This window comes from Pelmatolapia mariae, linkage group LG8, assembly GCF_036321145.2.
Source record: "Pelmatolapia mariae isolate MD_Pm_ZW linkage group LG8, Pm_UMD_F_2, whole genome shotgun sequence".
In the NCBI taxonomy this organism is placed as follows: Eukaryota; Metazoa; Chordata; class Actinopteri; order Cichliformes; family Cichlidae; genus Pelmatolapia; species Pelmatolapia mariae.
Window position 1 is genome coordinate 23,376,077 of NC_086234.1, and position 19,294 is coordinate 23,395,370.

The following is a 19,294-nucleotide window of genomic DNA, read 5'->3' on the forward strand; positions in this document are numbered from 1 at the left end:
CTTGTATTTCTTGATCAGCTCACTGTTTGGGGTGAGATGTGATGACAAGTGTGTTATGATAGAGTGAATTCATGTGGGGGCTGACCCAGCCAGAGCTGCTTGGGATACAGCGCGATCTGTTCGGCGTGTTTGGGAAGCCAAGGGCCATCTGTTAACACGACAGAACCACGGTTCCCTCAGACTTGACTTATAGCCGGAGTATGGTGTGCGCACACACACACATGAACACACAAACACATGCAAATTAAAAGTACGACTTTAAATTCTAGTCATAAACAGTTAGCATGTCATCACCTTACAAATTCACAACACATTCACCTTCAAATATACTGCAGCTTTCAAAGCTTTTCTCTAAACCGTGCCCGTTACTTTCCTCTCTGCTCCTAATTACAACTTTTATTCTCTGTTTAGCCTCACAGAACTACACTTACACTGCATGGTCCATATTATGTGTATGTAAACACTCTCAAATAATGCTAGAAGCAGATACTACAACAGAACAAGAAAATTATTGTTTTATTAAAGATCTCCGTGTTCTACAAACTTACTGTGGATTTTACAATGATGCCTCTATAAGGATACATCTCTTTTTTTCATTACTCTTATTTCAGCCATCATTACAGTTTGGTACATCACTTTTATATCACTTTAATTAATATTTTTTCAAGATGTCCAAGACTTTTAGCACCTCTGGTATCAGTTTAAACATCCTGTTTTAAAAGCCACCCGAAAGCCTGCTTTGCCATGACAACAATATCCCATCATCCTTAAGACTGAGGGGTAAAAACGTCATCAAACTTCATCTAAGAGGAAGCGAATGTCTTGGGCTTTGTTTCATAGTTTCTGTTCTAATTGTTTAGCTTTTACTTTGTAACTCTATGATTTGGTTTGACCGCTTCCTTACAACTTCTGTGCAGTATAAGAAGGTAGCGTTTTGGTTCCTTGGTATAAAATATACATTTTAAACTGTATTACAGCAGTATTTTTGGTAGCTCTATAACATGTACAGTGGTAATGAAATGTAGCTATCTGGCTACTTTGAAGTATGGAATACAGATAACGAGCAGATCTGCAGAATTAACCAAGCAGTGCAGTGAAATTATGCTGATTTCCTTTGCAACCCTACAATTTTTTGAAAGTAGAATTCCTCTCAGTTTTAGACTTTCTACACTAATTTGACAACGTGATGGGGTCTGGGAACTTGGGCCTTTCTTCTCAGGTCCACAAGCTTCAAATTGTTACTGTAAAAGACATTATAGAGTTTTTTATAGAGTAACTGTGACTACATTTAATACTATGGCTGCATAATCACAGCCAACAGCCTATAGACTCAGGCATCAACACTAAGAGCATCATTACCCTGATGCAAGCCGCTGTGTGTCAAAAGATCCAGAACGCTATCATTGTGGTAGCTCCTCGAGAGGGAGGAAGCAGCACGCAGCTATATTTACAATTTGCTGCATACACCATGCAGTGCACTGTAGCTTCACTTGATGTGTCTGCCACAGCCAGCTGACTGTGACTCAACACAACAAGTCAACTCCAACAACAGGGCAGAGTTTCAAATTTAGCCTTAGGTGTTCCTGCGCTCGCTCTCTGCATGTCACAATGCATCGCCACTTCTTCTTCAGCGTGCACCTGTCTGTGCTTACATCACTGCATTATTACAGCCTGATACAGTGTTTGTGTAACTCTGCCACCTCCTCCACCCACGTGCATATCTTCTCCTCCTCCCTGCATCATCAGTGGAAATCTTAATGCACCTCCTTGATCACCTCTTTTCCTCTCTCTTTGTTCCACTCCTCCATCGAGTCTCTACAAATGATAACGACCCCACACGTGTGGAGTGTGCCGGACACCTCAAATACACATACACAGTGTGCAGGCATGGTTTTTCTGTGGGACTTGAGTGTTCGTGTCAGTGCTGTAATTACCTTTCGGGTAAAACTACCTAAATGTTACAAGAGACTGAGGCAAAAAAGGATCAACAGAGAGGCTGTGGGGGTCAGACATTCATCCACACTGAGAGGAGGGGGGGGATTTGAGGATGAGATAGCTGCTCCTGCATATTTCACAACCTGTTTTGCAGCCATCTGCTCCCTGACACACTCATATGCACACAAGAATACAAAGCAACACAGCCGGGTCTACCTTCCAGGACGTGCCGCAAATTAACAGACACCACTCCCGCTGTAAGTCAACCGAGGCGATGATGGGACCATCGGGATATAGCTAAGCCTACTCACACAAACTCTCATTACACAAGATCTCAGCAGCTTCCATCTTTCATAACAATACCTTTAGCAGATTTCCATGGAAACTACTTGTGACAATTCAGGCAGAGTGGTCACACCGCCCCAGGATGACCTTTTATGCCCAACATGAGCCAGCTGCTGTGAACAAACCTGCTGTGGTCTCGGCTAATCACAACTCATACCGATGCGACCTTTGCACACAGTGTTTCCTAGTGAATCGGACATTCTTTTATTCTATTTGAGATCATGATTTAATAACGATGCACACGTGATAAAGTAGAAATAGACTAAAGGAACAGTTTAAACCCTTGAGCGAAACAAGCTGGAGCTGATTTCAGTTTGCTGCAGTTTAATATAGCAACATCTACAGATTCTGATTCCGGATGTCCTAAATGAGGATTTCTAAACTGAGCAAAGATTCAGGGACCAAATAACAGAAATTTCTTGATTGAATCTCTGTGGCCTTTTAATAGAGGCTGGTAAGCCTTAATAGATGATTTTATCCATACCTTTTTGGTACCAATCTATAGTGACAGCAGTGAGCTGAAGTTACAAGACACAATGCAAGAGAGAGAAATCCAACACATTATTAAAGTTTAACGAATAATTCTGAGTAATTAAAACTGGTCTTTAGCTTCTTTCCTATTGGTTTTGATAGGTCAGTAACTTTTTTGGTCAGTACCGAATACGTTTGCCAGAACTTGTTACTAAATGGTAAACGGTATAAAACAAAAAAGGATCAGTATTATCATCTAGTGTTGTCGCAGCTTGCGGTAGTAGAATTTCAAACTTGATGCTGAAATACTCAGTGCAGTCTTTGATACCAGTGGGGGAAACTGAGAAAATTCAAAGACTTTTTTAATTAAACATCAAGATTAGAAAAATTCATGCCCTGTTTATTTGATGTGCTTACTACGGAGCCCTGCAAGGGACATCTCGCAAAAGTTCATCTTTTTTTTTTTCTTTCTCCATCGTCCCTTGCGGGGCTCCATAGCTTACCATATTTTGTTGCTGATCAATAAGAGTTGGCATGATAGCGTCAACTTGTAAACTATGATTCTTATAAGTGTGGTGTGTGTTGTTATCATATAAAAGTATTGCAGGAAGATTTCAAATGTCATGTTACATTTGAGCTCTGACATCTCCTTCACTAAATTCAGTAGGCTGATTTGAAAGTCAAAGTAATGAAAATGTTACACAGAGCTATTTGAAACTATTTTTCTTACTGCCATTGTTTGTATTGACAATATATAGGCATACAGGGAATGATATATGACCTCTCCTCAAGGTCAATTAAGGTCAAACCTTCATTAAAATGTCTTTTATCTTTAAAATTCTGCTTAAAATCCAGCTGCCTTTGTTTGTATTGGCAAAATGTAGGAAAAGATCTGGTATATGGGGATTCTTAACATCACATTATAGTTTACAGCTAAGATCAGGTCACATTTGACCATGTTGTCACAGTCCTGGGTCGTATGACCCAGCGCTTTGTGTTTTCTTGTATTTTGATATTCATTGTTTATAGTTAGTACTTTTAGATCCTGGGTTCCTTAGTTGTAGTTATTGTTCATTGTTTAGCAGGTCTCCTTTGGGTCATCTTCCCATGTGTTACAGTTCCCCTTGTTGTTTATTGTGTCTTATCTGTCATGTTTCTGGTCTGCCTGGTTAATGCTGTCATGCCTGTGTCTTGTCATGTTTTCCTGTTTATTTTGAAAGTCCAGTTTCCATGTCTTTGTGTTTTAGATTACATTTCCTGTGCATCATTATGTTCATCCTAGTCAGCTGTTTCCTTATGTGTCTCCACTTCCCCTGATCACCTCATGTGTGTATTTAAGTCATGTGTCTCTTACTGTTCATTGTCAGGACGTCTGCCAATTTCCCTCATATCATCTAGTCACAGTCTGAGTCATACTCATAGTTTTACCTTTTGTTATCATAGTCAGTTATAGTTTCTCATAGTTATTCTTGGTGTTCCATAGTTTTATGTTTTCAGCTGAAATAAAGGCTCGCCTTCTGTTCGCAAACCAGCTCCTTCCTCCAGTGTCTGCTTTCGGGTCCGCTCTAACAAACACACCGGCGCACCTCGCCATGACACATGTCCAGTTATTTACAAATCAGTACCTATTATCCGTGACCTACTCCTACATAATGCTGGTGTAGTCAAAGTAACCATCTGTCACGCTTCGCTTATCTGAGTTTAGCTGCACTAAACCAAGAAAACAATAGATTGCTGAGATCTCAAAGTCAAAGTAGAGCTGCTTATAGATTCTTGGCCGGCTTTACTAACTTCGTGACTCCACTTATCAGCTGATCACTTTCATTCAGAGTGAAATATCGAACAAAGTGTTTATAGTCTTGTTTGAATCCAAGATGATGAATGACTAGCGAATGTGGTAGCGACTTTTCATCTAGAGCCACCGACAGCTCAATTTTACTTACTTAAACTTCTATGTTAACGTTTGTTTACTATAGTGATCTCGAGAAGTTTCCTCCAGTACCACCTTGAGGTTTGTGTTTCAATCAAACAGTAAACTAAATAATATAAATGTCAAATACTGCGTTTATTGAATTTACGTATGTTAGCATGCTGACAATAAGAGTTAGCTTAAAGCACAGCTATGCTAAAGTATATTTTTATGCCCATTACAACATTTATGTTCTCAGTTCTCTGTAACACTTTCTTCTAAAAATGTCACCACGCTTTCAAATGACAAAATGGCTTTGGTGCTGATTGAAAATATTATTGTAACTAAAAGAAAAGAGCATCATAAGCATATACTGAGAGAATTACACCACGTCTGTCTGAAAAACACTAAAGGAAACTCTGGAATTCTTATCTGGAAACATCTTTTTCCCTTCTCTCCCTCTCGCCACCTGAGTTTCCCTGCTAATTTAATTTTACATCAAAGTCTTCTTTTCTTGTGGTGTTGGTGGTGCAGCAGCAGCGGTGCGGTGCTGTGAACAGTGGATGGATCACGAGCGGTGTGGAAGAGCTGTGAAAGACAAAGGCACGACAGAGAAAACAGGTAACAGCATGTCCAGCGGACTGAGAGCTGATGGGAGAGAGGCAGGGGGGCGGGGACGCAAGATGGGGCCCTACCTCCCGTGATCATTGAACTTATTAACCCTAGCCACCATTAATGGGTGGTCGTGGTCGGTGGCGGTGTGGGGTTTTAAAAAGGGACACACAGAACATGCTGGAAACTCTGTACCTTTCAGTGTGCCGTCAGAGAGGGCCCAACTCACCCCCGGAACCAATAAATCTAGAGGAATGAGAGCGTGTTAGTCAGGCAGAGGCCGAAGAAAGCGAGAAAGGAAAGATGGCTGAAAGTTAGAGACAGAAGAGAGTCAAAGAGATAGAAAGAGGGAAAGAGGGATGGAGTAAGGCTTAGAAGGTAGCGATGAAAGGTTAAGCTGGTTTGTGTGCCTATGGTTATTTTCGTCTTTCCAGAGATTCTGAGTCCAGTTCTTTGGATGAAAACCGTTCACATGTCACAAACCAAAGGTCTCAAAAACACCCGCTTTACAAATTGTCGAGTTACAACTGCAACTGTTATGAGCAACTTTTCATTTTCGTATTGCCGTTTTACTAAGGAATCAACATCTTGCCCTTTAGCCACCCTAAAGACCAAAACAAAAAAGCATCCTGGCAAAAAATACTGAGCCAGAAATTAGGGAGAGAACCGTTTCAATGAAAAAAAAAATTAGAGAAGGAGAAAAACAAAAGCAGGGAAAGAAACTCAGAGATGTGGAAGAAGACGAGTTAAAGGGGCCTCTTGACATATACTGTGTGTACACGTAGACTGTGTGCGACAGGGTCGGGGGTGAGTTTCTTGATTGGATGAGATAGCCGTGGCGGACACCTCCTGTAAAAGCAAGATCAATTTCCATCTGTATTTCTCAAGAGCTCGACGGAAACATTCCGGTTATCAAATAAAATTATATATATATAAAAGAAATGAAAAGGTTTGGGTTTTTTGCCTTTTGGCTTTAAAAAAAGTGTCCACTGCTCCTTGTACAAAATATAGACATATATATAAAAAAGTGCCTTTGGAATAGGTTTGGCAAAATACTGTAAAGGCATGAGTATAGGCCTCAAATTCCCAAGAAGGGTAATGCTAGCAGAAGCTAGCACTGTTTTGGGGGGTGTAGGAGGCAGTGGAAAGTATTAAAAAAGGTAAAAAGAAAAAAAAAAGCAGTTTGTCATCAACTCCTATACAGCCGGAGGTGAGGGTGGGACAGGCATGGAATTAGCTCTAACTCCTTCGTAAATCTCACAAGCTACAGGTGAAACTCTTCCTCCTTTTCTTCCAGATTTTGGTCTATCCCTGCTCCTCCGGCTGTACTAAACCGCATGCAGAAAAGAGGAAGGGAGGGGGGGTCATCTCCTTTTCGGGCCACGGTGATGAAATCATTGACTCCCCCTCCCTCTAGCTCTGTATACCCACCACCATGCAAGCCCCATCTGTCAGCACTCACTGGGCATGCTCCAAGGGGCCATCCCAAGCACGGTGTCTACGGTAGACCAGGCAAGTTAAGGGAGGAGGGAAAGGGTGGCGGCTAACTCCAGCAGTCATCAGTCCTAATTCTGCGAACCTGCCGATTGTGGGAGCTTTTCTTAACATCCAGCTTGATTAATTATTGCTGGGGTCGAAGAAAAGCCTCCACAGCCTGCAGCAGACTCTACAGAGCCAGAGCAGGTGACCACCAGACTGGATTAAGAATTCTTTCCATTTTACTCACGGTAAAAGGGAAAGAGGATGGTCGAAGGAAAGGGAGTTCTACCGCAGAGTAGCAACTATATTTGATACTAGCTCGCTAATTGCGTTTTTCCGTATTCGGCCAAATCAAATTAAAAAGCAAAAAGGAAAAAAAAAAAGGCTCAAGCTCGAATCAAGCAGGACTCAGAAAGATGTGGAAAGACTACCGACCAGCCAGCTCCTTCTCCTTACTCCGTCTCTTTTTCTCCATGCGTTTCAGTCTCTTCTCCTCCCTGCGTTTGGCCTCCTCGGCCTCCTGGTGGCGCCGGCATTTATGGAAGTTCTCCACCACCACGCCTACAAACATGTTGAGCACGAAGAAGGCGACGATCAGGAGGAAGGAGATGAAGTAGAGCAGCATCCATGGGTTGTAGTTCATTATGGGCTGAAAAACAACAGAAAAATCAGGAAGGACGTTAATTCAGGCTGGCTGCAAACCTGGGCTCAGACACAATCAGGTTAGATCAGCTGATGTTGATGCCCGCCCACGTCAGCTGATGGCCCAGGTAATGCCCTTCCACACATCTAACTGGCAAAGCTGCTTTACCTTACTCACAAGTGCTCTGTAGCTGCAACCTGCTTTGCAACCCGCCTCCTCCTTTCATACTGTATCTGACGTCTTCAGTGTCTTATTTTATTGTCATTGCTGCCTGCTCTGTTCTGTGCAGGGCTCTTGCTGCAGACGGAAACATCAATCTTCTTTTAGCTCTATGTGGAGGATCTTTTTTTACATTAAGAAGTCTTCATCACTCATTCTAAGTAATGACTGCCTGCCAGGTACGGCTGTATTAGACGAAATCCAGAAATTATATTGAACAGCCAAGGGACTTGCCAACATTTTGTGTGCGCAATTTAATATTTACCTGTTGGTCAACTCCCACAGCATCAAGCCCATCGTACATAATGTCGACCCATCCATCTTTTGACGCCAGCACAAAGAGAGACATCAAGGCCTGAGACAGGATGACAGGGTTGAAACGTAAACACAGACTAAAGTTAAAAGCAGTTGAAAAACATGATCAACATCATCAGTTTCTTTTTATTCATGCGTCTGTCCATCAGGAATGTTGACATTTCGAATGTCTTACTTGTCCCAGGTTGTCAAAGTTGTACTTGTGTCTGACCCACTTATAGCTGGCTTGCAAGCAGTCTGACTTATTGGTGATGTTCCTTATATCCTCTCCTTGACAAATGAAGAATTTTCCCTTGAAAAGCTGAGGAGAAAACACACACACACATACATTTGAACCACCACAAAAACACTGTTAAGTTTGTATGGCTTATAGGCGACCCTGCCGTGATTGGACTCCAGGTTTTGAAAGCTTTAGTTCAACCCTGAGAGTACATTTATGTATTTCATATTACACGATTTAGGGTGATATGGTACTTTGCCAAAGTGTGTATGCTCTTTACTGAAGCTATAAAAAGCTCCAAAAGCACATTGACACTGAGCGACAACATATGGATCGGTAGCGTTGGGAACACTGGAAGTTGAATTCTGCACTTCATGAGTGAATGTTCCAACTGCTGCCTCATGGTGTCATAACAGCCATTAACCCTTTATGACCTTACTTTACTTGGACAGATGGTTAAAGGACATTAATGTCCTGACGGCAGACAAACAGGAGTTGGAACTACACCAAGGACACAGAGCTTGTGTGTATGGATTGGTCCTTGGGCTGTTAGCCATGAAAACTCATTGCGGCCACATAAGCATACATAAGCGTCCAGGCCTATGAGTTATAAGTCGGAGAGTGCATAAAAAAATAGCTGTTTTTCTGATAGCCCTTCCAGATGTACATACACCCAAGGTGGTTCGGGAGAGGGTGGAGACCTGCGCGAGCATTCAATCACATGTCAAATTGCTCAAGCATGCTTACAGAGTCTTCTCATTAGGTCTGTGCGTATACTCTCCATTTCCCCCTCCCCTCTCACCTGTACTCCCAGGATGCCAAAGATAATGAAGAAGGCACAGCAGATGACCACGATGTTGCCGATGGGCTTCAGGGATGACATCAGGGTCTCTACCACCAGCTTCAGGCCCGGGGCTCTGCTGATCACGCTGGAACATGGCACACAATGGGGTATTAGTGCAGTATGTGTGTGTGGGGGTTTGTGCAGGACACTCTTAGGTCACTTACTGTGCAGCTCACACCAGATGGAGAATGGATGCCCGCAGCGATCCAACCCGCAACCTCATCATGCCCCCTACCCCCCAGGCCTTCACCCCAGGCACTTTTATACACGCCCCTCCCCCCATCGCAGTTTGTTTATTTGCCGTGTCTCTCATTTGCTCCCTCTTTCCTTTTCTTTAAAAACACATCTCTTTGCTTATTGCAGTCAAAGAAACAGAGTCTTCTAATTAAGCCACTGGACTGATGAGGATGCTTCATTAGCACCAGCAGGGCACCTGGCACTGCACTGCACAGCAGCTGTGCTTCTCTGACATGGAAAAACTCAATACACAGATACTACACGGAACCTAACGGGTAACGCGCTCGCCTGCACGGGCTTTCTCTTCAAGCAAGCACCAAACATATGAGGTGATCAGATGATTAAAAAACAAACTGCCGCACAGTTTCTCAGCAGCTAAAGCCGCTGAGGCGATAATCATCTCTGCCACTGTCTATTTGTCTTTGTCTACACTGTATGTTTTTCTCCAGGCTGACAATTGAGTGATAGAACAGTCGATAGCACATTAAGAGAAGACATGAGATAATAAGGAGCCAAGATTGACCAAGGTCGCAGTGATCAATAGCCCTGATCAGAGAATTACAAGTTAGTGGCTGCCCTTTTTTTTCCTGTTTGCACTTCAATGCTTTTTTCTATTTTAACTATTTGTTTATTGAATGTTTCAACCATTTGTGTGTGTATGTGCCATTTGGTCTAAAGTTAGGGAAGACAGGTGTAGCTATTAGATGTGGTATAAGGCTTAACCTCAGCTAATTCACTAAACTGAACTTGTCATGACCAGACGGTCCTTCCTGGGGCGACCTGCCTGTGTGTGTGTGCGTGTGTGTCTCTCTCTCCTCCTCCCTACCCTTGCTGTCTCCACCCAGCGGCTGACACACCTGCACCTAATCGACCACCCAGCTGTCACTGATCATCCTTCGTCATGAGCTGGGGTATTTAACTGTGTGTCCAGACGGCAGTCGACGCTGGATTGTACTTGAAGCTCGGTAGTTAAAAGTGTTGTTAACTTCAACTTAGCTTTAGCCGGCTAGCCTTCTCACCGGTTTTGTGTCGCTCGTTTTCAGGAGGAGGAAACACGGAGCAGGAGGTTGGGGAGAAGGAGCCCGCGGAATTAAGCTCTCGGAGGAGAAGAAAACACACTCGGATGATCACTGTGGAAATTCACCTGTGCACCACTGGGAGTTGGAGGAGATCACCATTGGACTTTGCACTTCGCTTTGTTTTGGGATTGTTTTTGGGCACTGTAAATAAACGCACTGTCTGCTTCGCATCAAAAGCTCCGCGACTGAGTCCGTTTTTCCCATTACCCGTGACAGAACAATCCAGCCAGCAATGGACTCAGCGGACTCAACTCCCGTCCAGCGCGAGCTCGCGCTTCAAGCTGAACGGTTGGAACGACATGAAAAAATGCTGCAGCATGTGGCCGAGGAGCAGTCCGCGCTACTACAGGTGGTATCTGAACTGAAAGGTATGTTGCTAGCTACACCTAGAGCACCCGTTCACCCACCAGAGCCCGTTACACAACCACAACCACCAGTAGAGCTTCTTAATGTAGCAGCGGCCTGTCCTCTTCCTCCATCTCCACCTCCGCCGCAGCGAGAACACACATTACCTGTACCTGAAAAATTCAGCGGAGATTTGGACAAAAGCCGGGGATTTTTGACTCAATGCTCTCTGATTTTTAGGCAGCAGACTCGAGCTTATGCCTCTGATATCGCCAAGATCACCCTCATGGTTGAGCTCATGACCGGACGAGCACTGCTATGGGCTCAAGCAGTTCTGAGCGCCCAGCCTTCCATCTCATATAGTGATTTTTTGAGCAAATTTCGGTGTGTGTTTGACAAGGGATCAAACCCAGACAGTGCTGCTCATCGCATGTTTACTTTAAAGCAGGGCCGGCGGAGCGTGGCAGACTTCTCCGTGGACTTTTGGATCTTGGCCGAGGAGACTGGCTGGGAGGAGAAGGCGCTCCGAGGAGCATTCCTAAACAGCTTAAATGAGAATGTCAAACGTGAGTTGGCCACTAAAGAGCTTCCTAAATCACTAAGTGCCCTGGTTAACATGTGTATCAGTCTAGATGACCATATGCGGGAGTTTGGCAGGCGGACTGGAGAGGGGCGACGGTCAGTAGGGGGCGTAGGAGTTCCTACTGGACTCCCATCTCTCGAGTGGAGAGAGGAGGAACCGGATTCACATGCTGACGAGGAGCAACCCATGCAGCTGGGACGGACTAAAATCACCCGGAGCAGAAGACAGCTGGTGGGTGAGTGTTTTGCGTGCGGGAAGAAGGGGCATTTCGCGGACGCCTGTCCCTCACGGCTAAAAGACTCAGCCCGTCAGTAAAGGTGGGGATACTGACGGGTGCGCCGGTTAAGACATTCCTCCACCTCAGCTGCCCCGCTAAATTACGGTTTCTTTCCCGCACCCATTCTTGTGATGCACTAATAGACTCGGGAGCTGAACAAAGTTTTTTGGATGAGGCTTTGGCCCGCAAGATGGGGTTGCCCGTTGTTCCTCTCCCTGAAACGCTTCAAGTGTCAGCGCTTAATGGCAGACCGTTAGCTGCTGTCACTCACCGCACGCAAGAAATCACACTCACTCTCTCCGGCAATCACACTGAGCAGATGTTCCTTTTTCTCTTCGAGGCACCTGACACACCCTTAGTTTTGGGATTCCCCTGGCTCCAGCAACACAATCCACAGATTGATTGGGCCAAGGGATGTATCGTGGGGTGGAGCACCCGTTGCCATGAGCAGTGTTTACGCTCTGCGGTGCCGGGTTGTATGTCAGATGATCCTGCTGGGCCGCCCACTCGCCCCGACTTGTCAACCGTGCCTGCCGAATATCACGATCTCGGTGAAGTCTTTAGCAAAGACGGGGCCCAGTCGCTGCCCCCCCATCGTCCGTACGACTGTGGGATTGATTTGCTCCCAGGCGCCCCCTTGCCCACTAGCCGACTCTATAGTATCTCTAAACCTGAGCGCGAGTCTATGGAGCGCTACATTACGGACTCCCTGGCAGCCGGCATCATCCGTCCCTCCACTTCCCCCTTGGGCGCAGGCTTCTTTTTTGTTGAAAAGAAGGATAAGACCCTACGCCCCTGCATTGACTATCGGGGACTAAATAAAATCACCATCAAAAACAAATATCCTTTACCTCTGCTCGCCTCAGCTTTTGAACTCCTTCAAGGAGCCACCCATTTCACCAAACTTGATCTCCGCAATGCTTTTCACCTGGTCCGCATCCGCGAGGGGGACGAATGGAAGACGGCCTTCAACACCCATCTGGGTCACTTTGAGTACCTGGTAATGCCGTTCGGACTCACAAACGCCCCTGCTGTTTTTCAAGGCCTGGTAAATGATGTTCTACGAGATTTTTTGAACCACTTCGTGTTTGTTTACCTTGACGACATTCTGATTTTCTCCAGGTCCAGAGCTGAGCATGTTAAGCATGTGAGACTGGTGTTACGCCGCCTGTTGGAGAATCGGCTGTTTTGTAAAGCGGAGAAATGTGAGTTTCATGCCTCAACTGTCTCTTTTTTGGGTTTCATCATTGAACAGGGCCAGTTGCGAGCGGACCCGGCTAAGGTCAAAGCTGTGTTGGAGTGGCCTGTGCCCGGCTCCCGGAAGAAGTTGCAAAGTTTTCTGGGATTCAGCAACTTCTACAGACGTTTCATCCGGGACTTCAGTAAGGTAGCATTGCCTCTCACACAACTTACGTCACCCAAACAGCCGTACCTGTGGTCTCCAGCAGCCCAGCAAGCATTCGACCGTCTCAAGAGCCTTTTCGCCTCTGCCCCCATCTTGGCCCAGGCCGACCTCGCCCTGCCGTTCGTGGTGGAAGTGGACGCTTCTGATTCAGGAGTTGGGGCGGTTCTCTCTCAGCGCAAGGAAGGTAAATTACACCCTTGTGCCTTTTTCTCCCGTCGTCTCACTCAGGCCGAAAGGAATTATGACGTAGGCGACCGGGAGCTTCTTGCCATCAAGTTGGCGCTGGAGGAGTGGCGGCACTGGTTGGAGGGGAACGAACATCCTGTTGTCGTGTGGACGGACCACAAGAACCTTGCCTACCTCCAAGCGGCGAAGCGCCTGAACGCCCGACAGGCGAGGTGGGCATTGTTTTTTGCACGGTTTAACCTAACCATTACCTACAGGCCCGGGTCCCGGAACACGAAACCAGACGCCCTATCACGCCAGTTCGCGCCAGACACGGACCCCGAGGAGAAGGAGAGACCCATTTTGCCGGCCTCGTGCATTGTGGGGACCCTCACCTGGGAGATAGAAAGGGTGATCCGAGATGCCCAGCAACAAGAGCCTGACCCCGGCACCGGTCCAGCAGGTAGATTGTATGTACCCTCAGCGGTCAGGGGTAAGGTCATCCACTGGGCACACACTGCACGGTTTACCTGCCATCCGGGCAGGAATCGAACTGTCACCTTTTTGCAAAGGCTGTTTTGGTGGCCCTCTCTCTCTCAGGACGTCCGGGAGTATGTGGCCGCATGTCCTGTGTGCGCCCGAAATAAGACGTCCAACTCACCTCCATCGGGACTCCTTAGACCACTGCCCGTCCCCAGCCGGCCCTGGTCGCACATCGCTCTGGACTTCATCACTGGTCTCCCGCCGTCTTCTGGTAAAACTGTTATACTCACCATCATTGACCGTTTTTCTAAGGCTGCCCATTTTGTTGCCCTTACTAAACTTCCCACCGCTCTAGAGACTGCCCAGCTCTTAACCCAGCATGTTTTTCGCCTTCACGGCATTCCTCTGGACATTGTTTCTGATCGTGGGCCCCAGTTCACCTCTCGGGTGTGGAAGATGTTTTGTACCGAGCTGGGGGTCCAGGTCAGCCTGTCTTCTGGTTTTCACCCGCAGACTAACGGGCAGACTGAGCGGGCGAACCAGGAGCTGGAGGCCATGCTGCGCTGCGTCGTGTCCTCCAACCAGTCGTCATGGAGTGAGCAGTTGGCGTGGGCCGAATACGCCCATAACTCCAGCACGTCGGCCGCTACGGGTGTTTCTCCCTTCGAAGCATCCCTGGGGTATCAACCCCCACTCCTCTCCATCACGGAGGGAGAGGTGGCCGTACCCTCTGTACAACATCACATGAGACGCTGTCGACGGATCTGGCGGGCGACCCGAGCGGCTCTGCTACGTACAAGCGCACAAAACAAGAGACTGGCTGACCGCCGCCGCGTCCCTACACCGGCCTATCGGGTGGGCCAGCAGGTATGGCTGTCCTCTAGGAACATCACTCTGCGGACTGAGTCCAAGAAGCTGGCTCCCCGGTTCCTTGGACCCTTTTCTGTGCAAGCCATCCTGAATCCAGTGACTCTCCGGCTGGCCCTCCCGCACAACATGAAGGTACACAATGTGTTTCATGTTTCTCAACTTAGGCCGGTCCGGACCAGCCCGTTGTGCCTGCCTCCCGGGCCCCCACCACCCGCCCGGGATATCGCTGGTGCTCCGGCTTATTCCATTACTCGCATAATGGATGCCAGGCGCCGCGGTAGGGGCTTCCAGTTTCTGGTGGATTGGGAGGGGTACGGTCCGGAAGAGCGTTCCTGGGTGCCGCGGTCCGCGATTCTCGATCCCGGTATGGTGAGGGAATTCCGCCGTCGGCACCCGGACAAGTTTCGTGGGTCGCCCGGAGGCTCCCGTTAGAGGGGGGGTACTGTCATGACCAGACGGTCCTTCCTGGGGCGACCTGCCTGTGTGTGTGTGCGTGTGTGTCTCTCTCTCCTCCTCCCTACCCTTGCTGTCTCCACCCAGCGGCTGACACACCTGCACCTAATCGACCACCCAGCTGTCACTGATCATCCTTCGTCATGAGCTGGGGTATTTAACTGTGTGTCCAGACGGCAGTCGACGCTGGATTGTACTTGAAGCTCGGTAGTTAAAAGTGTTGTTAACTTCAACTTAGCTTTAGCCGGCTAGCCTTCTCACCGGTTTTGTGTCGCTCGTTTTCAGGAGGAGGAAACACGGAGCAGGAGGTTGGGGAGAAGGAGCCCGCGGAATTAAGCTCTCGGAGGAGAAGAAAACACACTCGGATGATCACTGTGGAAATTCACCTGTGCACCACTGGGAGTTGGAGGAGATCACCATTGGACTTTGCACTTCGCTTTGTTTTGGGATTGTTTTTGGGCACTGTAAATAAACGCACTGTCTGCTTCGCATCAAAAGCTCCGCGACTGAGTCCGTTTTTCCCATTACCCGTGACAGAACTTCTCCATTCTTTTTCTATTATCAGCGCCTCTTGGAGTATATTTCTAATCTGACAAAATAAGAAGACATGCTTTGTATTAAAGACTACCCAGCAGGCTTGTGCTTCATTTTCACCGAGTTAAACAGTATATCTGTGAGTTACAACTATAACGTTTATGGCTATAGCATGCTAAAGAAACTAGTTTGCATTAGCACCTTTGTGCTTCACACTGTAGTCTAAACATGGCTGCGTCTGGATGCAAATAAACAAACATGGCAACAACCAAATGTTGAAGCTTCAACATGTGAGTACAGAACCCAATCGATGTCGCAGCCTGAAAACATGTCAGAGGAGATTGCTTTAATCAGCGTAGACATATTTATTGCCAGTATTCATTGCAGATTCTTTCTTCAGGCAAACAGGAAATGGGACATGTTGTCTAAAAAAGGTTAATCTAGCAGAGCGAGGGATCTCAAATCTGAGAATCTCTTTCAGAATCTCTTTGCAATGTTTGAATTTTTACATGTTATTGGCTATAATTTTGCATCTAGGGCAAAAATTTGAAATTGATTTATTCGTCTTTGGTGTCTTTCTGGTGTAAATAGGCACTGTTGTTAAAAGTGGAAAACCTTGTGGTGGCTGGTAGTGCTCCCTCACATTCTGGCTTCCACTCACCATCTTCAAAAGAACACCCCAGGTCCTGTTCACATTTGGTCTTAATATTTAGTGGTTCAGTCTCTGTGAGAGTCCAAAATACTGTAATGTGCTCAGGACCAAAGTGGCTCAAATGTGTTTGATTCACTGCCATAATAGGCTGAGGCTCCACATCTGGCCTATAGAGGGCACTAGTACTCAAGGAGTGCAGCTGTGAATGTCTCCTGGGATTCATTCTCCTGTTCTTTGACAGCATGTTTGCATTCAGTCCCTTGGCAATGACAGTGATCAAAGTCCAGTTTCTGTCTGTAGTCATTTCTGGTAAAAAAAAAAAGAAAAAGAAAAAAAAGACCAAATGACGTCCAGGTTTTACTCATATTTCTTTTCATGGTGGATTTTATGGGGGAAAGTAACACTGCCAAATTAGTATTAAAAGCAGGCTAATACAAATATTAGTTAAATTAATAGTTGTAGCTAGTGCAGGGGTGGGCAACTCCAGGCCTCGAGGGCCGGTGTCCTGCAGCTTTTAGATATTACCCTGGGTCAACACACCTGAATCACATGATTAGTTCATTACCAGGCCTCTGGAGAACTTCAGGACATGCTGAGGAGGTAATTTAGCCATTTGAATCACCTGTGTTGGATCAAGGACACATCTAAAACCTGCAGGACACCGACCCATCCCTGAGCTAGTGTCTAAAAAAAGAACACATTTCCTCAGCCTAAACCTGGTGGAGAGGTTACGCCTGGAATAACTCAACATAATCATGTGGTAACAATGGCAGGGCTCACAACCTAAAACTGCACAAAATACTTTGGACTTTGAACAGCAGAACCTCAGCTGTGCAGACTAATGAATAGCTAGTGGGATAAAACTGATACAGGGCAGCTCCGTATGGTATGCTTATTTCATGTTGAAACAATCTAGTATCAATGTCTGTCTTCCTCTCAAAGTTCACAGACAGGTGTGATCAGGTAACTTTTGATTCTAAACTGGCCATAGTTGTTGTTGAGCATGTGAATGGTTCTCTTTGTGCTGGTTCTGGAATGGACTGATGTCCTGGATGTGCCGCTTCTCTCTCCCTATGATAGCTTAATGAATTCCAGCTCCACCACAACCCTGAATTCCATGGATGGGTGGATGGATCCCTCCATCCATCCATGGATGGAGGGATGATCTACCCCCTGATCATATTACCTACTAATTGAAAGGTTGTTTGTTCAATCCTTGGCTTCTCTTGCATGTCTGCATGTCAAAGTATCCTTGGGCAAGATACTGAACCCCAAGTTGCTCTCCAATGTATTTATCGAAGTGTGAATGTGTGTAAATGTGTGTGAATGTTAGCTAGAAAGAGTTCAGGTGTAGAAAAAAGTGCTTGTATGAATGGCTGTGAATGGGTTTGAATGGGTGAATGAAGTATGTTGTATAAAACACTTCGAGTGCTCAAGTAGAAGAAAAGTCCATTTACCATGGAAGGACGGACGGATCGATGCAACTAATAACGTTCAGATCTCTGAAAACACACGTCTATTTTGAAATACACATAACCGACCTATTCAAGTGGTTGTGTGTTGAGTAGCCTGAATAATTGAACAAGATATTTGACCAGTTTGCTCTAGTTCCTGCACACTGCTGAGTCGCATATGAACACCTCAGACGAGCCTCTGTACCTTTTCACGTCCTTTCAGACCACACTCTAACAAGTACACTGAAGTGAAAAGGCTTATTAAGGAGAGGAACTATGGAGAGACGAGGCTCTCACTCTAAGTCAATACACTCTGATGATGCGGTACATGAAGGACACGCTGCAGTGGGCTTCTCTCCGTTATGTCTATTTGCATATGGCACAAAAAGGAGGATGAGGGGAAGCTGAATGGAGAGAGCAGAAGGAGAGAAAGAAGTTTGCTTTGTCTGATCTACCTCTGCATAATTTCATGGCGGTGTCCTTGTTTTGCACCGCACAAAGGAGCAATGAGGAGCGTGCCACGATCCTCACCACCTGCACACATGCACCACCCATCTCTCTCTCTCTCCCACTTCCTCTCCTTCCACCACCAGCTTATTCCTCACACGGAGTAAAGGGAACAACAAGTAGGGCAATAAGTGGCAGCCGTACTCCCACAGTGCAAACACTGGGTGTAATTAAGCGACGCCGAGAGATAGAAATAGGGAACAGAGGGAGGAGAGGAGGGCTGATGAGTTGCAGGAATACAGAGGGAATAAAAAATGAGGCAGCTCTTCTTTTCTTGCTTTTTTTCTCGCTTTTTTTTTTTGGTCAGAACTTTGCCTGTCACTCCACCTAGCTCTGTGAATTTTCTTCTCCTTATCAGCCCCCAGCTGGCGTTCCTCGTCATCGCTTCAGCCCAATCTCTCATTGTGCTTACGGAAATGCAAAAGAAAGACAGTGACATGTCACATTGCAGGGTTAGGCACTTGTAATTATATGTTATAAGTCAATTAGGCCACCAGCATTGAGGTAATTACATCATCATCAACTGACGGGTGTGCTCAAAAGGCTGATCCGACAGAGGTCAACCACAGCAGGGGATTCATCGATAAAAGCAACATGCTGGCTCTCTCTGACCTCGACACTCCGGTCTGCCTGCGATAGAGCTCGGTGGCAGCTATAACTAATGATGAACGTGGAGAGGGTTTTGGGGTAGGGGTTTCTAGGTTGCACCTTAATTGTCGATGAGCTGTAGGTGCTGTGGGGTGACATAAAAGTGCCACTCGATGACATGGGGTGTTAACTCGCGGGACTTCCCCAAGGACTGCCCTCAGCTCAGGTAGTGGGCTTGATGAATGACTGCAGAGGTGTGTGCGTGCTCCCTGTTAAACAAAGCCGATGCATCATTCTGTCACATGCACAGACACACACAACACACACATGCGTGCAATGAATGCTATCATTAATATCTCTAATGAGGAGGAAACAGCAACAGACTCCTGCGTAACGCCTGTTGCAGTAAAACTCATCCAACGTACACGGCTAGTTTAGAGCTACCGCTTCACCTTATCGCACTTAAGATGTGCAAAGTGCGTATTGTAACTAAGTATTGTAGCTTTAAAACTTGGTCGTCTAAGTTGCCACAGCTTTTAGCCCCTCAGGACATGAATGATTGTTGATTGAGTTTTCTTCTCATATCGGCGTCGGCAGCTCTGATGCTGCCTGCGTGAACCCCCATGTGCCACCGCGGTGCCGGAGGGGAAAACACAGACGAGTTCATATT

At 46.3% G+C, this 19,294-nt stretch overlaps 1 protein-coding gene across 5 annotated transcripts in view; it reads right to left on the reverse strand.

The window, feature by feature from the left end:
• The window catches only part of cacna1g (calcium channel, voltage-dependent, T type, alpha 1G subunit), a 218,841-nt gene that overhangs the window by 45,241 nt on the left and 154,306 nt on the right, over nt 1–19,294 (reverse strand). For 3 of the 5 annotated variants that reach the window (XM_063481624.1, XM_063481623.1, XM_063481625.2), the window contains 4 exons: nt 8,951–9,077; nt 8,104–8,229; nt 7,879–7,968; nt 7,187–7,400 (listed from right to left, as the gene is read on the reverse strand). In XM_063481624.1, coding sequence (XP_063337694.1) covers nt 7,187–7,400; nt 7,879–7,968; nt 8,104–8,229; nt 8,951–9,077 — 557 coding nt within the window. The remainder of the gene's footprint in view (nt 1–7,186; nt 7,401–7,878; nt 7,969–8,103; nt 8,230–8,950; nt 9,078–19,294) is intronic. The other 2 variants (XM_063481626.1, XM_063481622.1) reach the window with 1 other exon arrangement.